The sequence below is a fragment of the Drosophila navojoa genome, chromosome X (assembly GCF_054131105.1).
Source record: "Drosophila navojoa isolate 15081-1374.11 chromosome X, UAZ_NAV_1.0, whole genome shotgun sequence".
NCBI lineage: Eukaryota > Metazoa > Arthropoda > Insecta > Diptera > Drosophilidae > Drosophila > Drosophila navojoa.
In genome coordinates, this window is record NC_142895.1 from 30,527,930 (window position 1) to 30,535,552 (window position 7,623).

At 44.7% G+C, this 7,623-nt stretch overlaps 1 protein-coding gene across 2 annotated transcripts; it reads left to right on the forward strand.

Moving 5' to 3' along the window:
* The first annotated feature begins 708 nt into the window (after positions 1-708).
* Mnr (Membrane-bound Notch regulator) lies at positions 709-7,623 on the forward strand. Of its 2 annotated transcripts, none has more exons than XM_089264670.1 (3): positions 709-843; positions 1,458-1,646; positions 6,173-7,623. In XM_089264670.1, exons 1-3 carry the CDS (start codon positions 768-770, stop codon positions 7,078-7,080), a joined length of 1,173 nt encoding a protein of 390 aa, XP_089120796.1. In that variant the 5' UTR covers positions 709-767; the 3' UTR covers positions 7,081-7,623. The 2 variants fall into 2 exon arrangements, with proteins under 2 accessions (XP_089120796.1, XP_089120798.1); XM_089264672.1 differs by lacking the exon at positions 6,173-7,623 and adding an exon at positions 2,339-4,935.

Genomic DNA, 7,623 nt, shown 5'->3' on the forward strand with positions numbered 1-7,623 from the left:
ACGTTTAGTCCAAACTGAGGTGCAGCGTCCAGGCCCGAGTTGTTGCAGGCGTTAACAGAGTCAAGTGTATTTATCATTTGCATCATTTTGCCATTTGTCTTACAATATTTGTTCAATCAGTGATTATTTGTGGCAAGATGGGCGTGTTGCCCTGTTGTGGATAGTGGAGGGCGTGGGGGGTTGTCTTTCGCCAGTTTTGACACTTGAAATAACAAATGTGGCTGTTGGCGCAGTTGCCATATCCACCGGAATCAGGGCGGTCGGCGGGCGTATGTGGGCGTGTCGCCTGTATGCGGCAAGTCGAGCAATGCTAACTGAAGGAGAGCAATCCAGGATGAACTGCGCCAAACAAATGCGACGCCACTGGGTCTGCACGTCTGCACGTCTGCCTCATTCGTCTCCCTTCCCTCGTCGCCTGTCTGCCGTCTGTCGGCTTTCGTTTGCCATCTGCCAGCTGCCATCTGGTGTGTGCGTCTGCGTCTGCCCCGGCGTCTGGTTCTGCTTCTGCGTTGCGACGCAAATAACCGCAATGAACTTGAGCCCAGCTGTCAATGTGATAAATAAGCTTGGCTTGCCAATAGGTTCCACTGCCACCCACACGCACACCACTCGCTGCCCTCGTTGCCTTGTTTCAATTCAATGAAAAGTTGTTTTTAAATTGTGCCAGCAACTAGCTAACAGTCCAACATTCGCCTCGTCTATTTGCAGCAACAGCGACACAGAAGAGCAATTGAAGCACATCGACAATCGCAACAGCTGTATCGAAAATGGGCGTGGCACGCCTTACCCTAATGCTGCTGGTGGCGGCGATGCTCCAGCTAAACCATGTGGACGCCTACTCCAGTACGTATACGTAATATAGAGCTGTCTATGTTTGTATTTTGTTGTCCGCGTGTTCGTCGTGTTACTGTTACACCTCATCCCACTTTTCCCGCTACTCCTTCACCTGCTCCTTCCCGGAGGCCTGAGTTTGGCCCGTGGCTCAGCTGCTGGCTAAATTTCGGTCAATCTCTCCCCCTCTCTACCTCTATCACTGTGTATTTCTCCCTTCCACTCTCTCTCTCCCTCCCCCCCCCCCCCCCTCTCTCTCTCTCTCTCTCTCTCTCTCTCTCTCTCTCTCTCTCTCTCTCTCTCTCTCACTCTCTCTATCTTCCCGTTTAAATGCGTATTGTACAAATTTATCATTCATCATCGCCATCGTCATCGTCATCATCATCTTCACTGTCATCACGATCAACATTGTAAAACAACTAAATACGTAACTGACGCAACCACGTCTTATTTTATAAACCGAAACACACAACCACAATATTCCCCCAATACCAACACCAATCTGACCCCGACTCCAACTTTGGTTCCGGATCTGACTCCGACTCCGAATCTGAATCCGCCTCCGTCTTCGTCTCTGTCCATGTTTGTGCCTTCGGGTCCGCTGTCGTTAACTTGCGCATGTGAAGAGTATGGACGCGGCTGTGCCGACATTGGGTGCCTGCCCACTGAGGAGTGCGTCATCACTAGCGACTCGTGCAGCTACAATCAGCGCGATGGCAAGGACTGTGGCAGCTATCCGACCTGCAAGCGCAAGAGCGGCTCCAGTACCAACCAGGCTAACCCCTCTTCTTCGTCGTCGTCGGTTAATCCGTCAGGTATTTATTTTGCTTTTTATTTTCATCTTTGGTTTTCTTGTTTTTGTTTTCTGTGCGGTTGGGAACTTGGCGAGCTTTACCAAATTGATGGCGGATCGAACGCCGCATACAAGACGGACGGACTTATCGGACATTTAGAGAAGCGTACAAAAATCGATATGTACATGTATTATAGTTGACTACAGATAATTATGGATTATCATTTGCTTAATTTTCTCTGATTTCGTATTTAAATAACTACACACATACACAAATAAGCTTTTGCCTACTAACCCCACAATACACTCACGCAAACAGCAATGCTAAGCGCTGTCTTTGTCTAACACACACACTCACACACAAAAAGAACTAGCACTGAAGTGTGTTTGGTCTTTCGATTCATTCCACTTGCACTTTCGCCCGCTCATTCATTGCCTCATTTTACAGCACTGAGCTTTTGACTGGTGCACAGCACTGGAAATACATCAGCTTGCTTACTCGCTTGCTCGCTCACGCCCTCTCCCGCACTGTCCCCAGCTGTTGGGATTGGCGATGAGTGGCTCGCTCGCATGCAGCAGCTGCCGCCACGGCTGCTGCTGGCTGATCGGTCATCGCTGTTTAACCAAGTGTCCTACATTTGTACATCTCTTTCATTCTCTCACACTGCTCGCTCACATCGTGGCAATGGCAATCATCAATGGCTTTACTAACAGGATCCAACCTGAACACGGGCCCCGAGAATAAAGTATTCGCGCCGGCTTCATCGAATCCCACTCTTAACACCTACACTTACTTCAGTCACAGCAATCACAATAACAACAATAACAACCAGAACGGAGGGCACGCAAATGGCAACCAGCAGCCGTCAGGCAGCCATCAGAATGGCGGCCAGGGCGGCGCCCAAAACGGTGGCCAGGCAATCAGCCAGAACGCCGCGAATGCCGAGGGCTCAAACGGGGCCGCCGGCGCCTCGGCCACCGGCATCGATCAGCACTACGTGTTCGGGGCTAAGCATCATATGCCCATCATACCCAATATGCCCATATTTCCCTACAATTCGCCAACGCAAGCGCCATCATTTCAACAGTTTCCCCAACCCAACCATCCAGGCAGCGTGCTCAACCCGGGCTATCCAATGCATGGCCTGCAGCCGGTGAACCCCTACAATCCAGCGTTCGTATTTGGCCAGCTACCGTTTTATTCAGGACCGGCCGGCACTGGTGGGCCGCCGGGGGGCGGCGGTGCCGGCGTTGGCATGCCCAGCTCTAGCATGGGCATCCTCGGAGGCGGCGGCGGCGGTCTGGCGCCATACGGCAGTAACTACCAGGGCTACCAGACCCACCACTCGAATGCGAACATGTACAACAAGCCGCCGCCACAGTACCAGAACCAGAACCAACAGAATCCCTACAATCGCCAGACCCAAGCGCATCCTTCGGCAGCTCTGCGGTGCGGTAACTCCAGCGCCTCGCTCATCGGCCTGCTCGCGGTCCTTGTGTTGCTACTGGCCCACCGAGGCAGCGCCAGCGGCAGCACGTAATGCAGCAGCAGTCGCTCCGGATCCTGCAACACGACGACGATCAAATCAGCTTTTGCTGTTTCTTTTTTCCTTCAATTCCCATTATTATTTTACTTTAACTTTTTACCCTGGTCTTACGGACACTAGATTAAGGAATGCGCTTCGAGTCGGACTCAACAACATTCGCAGCGACTAGAGAGTTGGCGATCTCACGATCGCACTCCAAGTGCAACAGCAGCCACAACAACAACTATAGCAATAACAGCTAAAAAGTTAGATTTAAATATGCATGTGGATATTTGCATATAGCTGAAGCATAGACAATATATTCTGGGAGCTATCTCTGTTTGAATATGCTCTCAAGTCACGTCCAAGTGTGTGTGTGTGTGCGTATGTGTACGTATGGGTCCATTTGTGTGGTCTAACGAGCCGCTGTAATAGTCGTTGCCCTGAAGGCTCGTTGCACTCGTTGCTCCATGCTTTTTGCAGCTCAATTAAATTGGAATTTAATTTCGGGCTTAGACCGGACATCAGCCGCAGACTTAGTTGCGCATCAGACATGCATTCACATAACCACCCACACCCACACACACATACACACATGTGTATACTCTGGTAGCAACTTTGATGTTGGATGTTAATTTAATTTTTGTTGCTGTTACAAATTTTGTGGCAATTATTTCGCTGTTCATATTGCTGCAGTTGCTGTTGCACTTGCACTTGCAGTTGCTGTTTCTGTTTCTGGTGATTGAAATTAACGCGACCACCACCCCCCCCCCCCCCCCCCCACCCCCCCTCTCCTCTCCTCTCCTCTCTCCACGGCCCCGCACTCTGTTGTGGAAGCACATGTGCTTGTCAATCAAAATGCATACAAATAAGCTGATTTAAGGCTGCAAAGAAGCAAAGAAAGAACAAATAAATATAGGTGCGCTAATAATTAGAAATCGAGAACTTTAAAGAAAAATGTGCACAAAGTACACAATTAAATGTAATTTTAAACAATTTTTTTTTAAATACAAAACTTAAAATCTAAACACAAATAAAAGCTAAGCCAGTAATAAAACAGTAAGACCGGATACAACAAATATATTCACGAATACAGTTACGTATCTGATTAAATGCCAAAAGTAACAATCTCTAGTTGCTGTCCGATATATGCTATCGATCACATTCGTGCATCGATCAATACCAGAAACGAGGAGCTCATCGGACAGCAACTTCCTCTATTCTTAGTGGAATGAAATCCAAGTTAAATGACAACCCAACAAGTGAAGATTTATACATATGTATGTTTTCCAATGTAATTAAGAGGAAATTCCCATATTTCAACTAATTTCAAGAGATTTCAATATTTTTTTGGCATTTATTATAACTATTATTGTTATTTTTATTAATATTATCACTATCACTAATATTATTATTATTATAATTCAACAATAATTTGCAATTTTGGTGTACAACTGTTTTCATATAATTATTTTGTATATTTGTTCTTTGTAATTTGTATTGCAAATTAAATTTTCCCTTACCAAATTTTAATATAATAAATTCATGTTTTCTCTTTTCCTTTTTTTTTATTATTGTGACTCAAATTAATTTGTGAATAAATCTACTGCAAATATAGCAAACCAAAAGTTTATACACGTATAAATATAATTGCTCCGTCCGAACACGCATTCTGCGCATTCTTGTTATTATTTCCCATTTATTTAAACACTCACTCACACATACACACACCGACGCAAATAAACAATGGCATTAATTTGAATGGAAGTCTACTTATAAACAAAAATTCAAAAAAACAAAATAATTAAAACAATGAACAGTATTAAAGAACTAACTAAAGCATTTGATGAAATACATACATACATACATACAATTACATATATATGTATATATATATATTTACATATATATACATATAGAGGTAAGGAAATAGAGATGAGAGGAGATATAGAGTACATATAGACGATGAGATACGAGGAGAGAGAGAGGAGAGAGATTATCGTAGAGAGAGAGAGAGAGAGATAGAGAGATAGAGTATTAGATAGATCTAGAGTAGATTAAGAGTATTACAGTATATATACATATATATACATATATATACATATATATATATATATATATATATATATATATATATATATATATATATATATATATATATATATATACACATACATAGATATGTTAATTAAAGTTTATGTACACATATATATGTGTACATAAACTTAAATTTATTCCTGGCAAAAATAGAATGAAACATTATTACAACTATTTCAAGTGCATGCAAATAATAATTAAATATTGAAACCTACATAAACTTTCATAATATATACATATGTTAGCTATAGTTAATGCAGGGTACGCAAGGTGTTCGGCTATACTCGTTTCAAAAACAAATTGATAGTGGCAGGGAGAGCATCTACCGTATCTGCTTCTATTTGGCGTTGTACATAGCAGTCGCATTTATGAGTATAAAAACCTAATATATATATATATACATTATATACATTATATATATTAACCAATATACTTATGCATACGGCAGAGAAGACTTATAAGAACTAAGCAAAAAAAAAAAAAAAAAATCAAAACAAATCAAACTCAAAGTTGTGTAGAATTTAAATGTTGCAATAACGATAATTTTTATCGATAACTCTATCGACTGTAGGCATATACAGAAACGCTAATCAAAACGTAACACGGGCAGCTGTAATGAAACTTTAATTAAAATAAGTTAACCAAAAAGAACACTAGAATTGATTAGAACGAATTAAGAAATCCTCCTTCTCCACTCTCTAGCATACATAGATTGGGCTTTGATTAATTTCCTCTTCATTTTCGACGTCTTCTTTGTTTTGGCCTCATTAAATGCTTATCGCCTTTTATGTTTCTCCTTCTTCTTGTTTTTCTTCATAAATTATGTTTTACCCTCTTGTCAAACGCTTTTGTGGCTAACTCTAACCGCTTGACGCTACTGCGCTGCTGCTGCTGCTACGATGCAATCGCTGCGTCTGATCCACAGTGAGCAGCGGCAACACGCACAACTCGTACGCGCCGAACGGACCCAGCGCCCCGCTGCCGGAGGCAGATGGCAGCCAGGGTGGCGCCGGTGGCACAGCTGGTGGATACGGTGGCGGCGGTGCAGGTGGATATGGTAATGGCTTCTCGGCTGGCGGCCATGGTCTCTATCCCACGCTCCCCAACAACAACAATGGTGGCGGTGCTGCTGACTACAATCCGTATGGCGGGTACAATCCACAAGGCGGCTACAATCCACAGGGTGGCTACAACCCACAGGGCGGCTACCACCCGCAGGGCGGCTACCAGCCCGCTCCTGGCGGTGGCTATCAGCCGGTGCCCGGCTACACTCCGCCCGCGCCTGGCTATGACAATGGTGGCGGTGGCGCCGCCCAGAAGCCCAAGGACAAGCAGGGCGGCGGCTTCTTCTCCAGCTTCTTCTCCAATCCGGCGGTGAGTCAAGCGGTTTCCGGTATCATTGCAGGGCAAATAGCCAAGCAGCTGCAGGGCGGCGGGGCCAACGGCGGCGCCAGCGCAGGTGGGGCCAACGGCTACCAGCCCAGCGGTGGCTACTCAAGCGGCGGAGGTGGCGGCTCATCCGGCGGCTCGTCCGGTGGCAGTAATCTACTTGGCGGCCTCCTTGGCTCTGTGCTCTCTGGCGGCGGTGCCAACGGCAATGCCGGCGGCGGTGGCGTCGGTGCCAGCAGTTTCCTCGGCAGCCTCCTCAGCGGCGGTGGCACAGGAGGCGCCACCCATGGCGGCGGCGGCAGCGGCCTCAGCGAGATTTTCAACTCCAAGAACTTTGGGGGCCTCTTCAGCGAAAACCCATCCTCGCGCAGTGGCTCCGGCGGCGCTAGCAGCAACGGCGCCAAGGACTACCCCACTCAGCCGCCCAACAGCTACTACGGCTAAGGATCTACGGACGACGGAGCATGTGGACCCCAGCTAATATATATATCCACGGCTGGCTTGGCCCTACCTTCTAATAGTTTTCACCACTTTATATCTATGCATATATATATATATATGCACATATATATATACATATATATATGTATATGTATATATATGTGCGATTGAATGGAGGGTTTTCAATGAACTAATAAAAGAACAATACTAACAAAGAGAATCTAATACAAATAGAAATGCATAAGCAGCATGGAAATGCAAATATAAATAGAACACAACTACAAATACAAAGATGTACCCACACAGACACACTACACACACATATAAATACACAGACAAATATATATATACATATGTACTATTTGAAAGATGATTTCAACAAATACTTGATATTAATACAAAAATTAAATACAATTCATATTACGCATACAACAAATACAAACACGAATCAAAACTCAAGCTAATTGTGAAAAACAAACAGAAGCAGACAGAAAATCGATTAATTTGTAAATAGAAAAACGTAAGAATTGAAAGCAACACAACAAA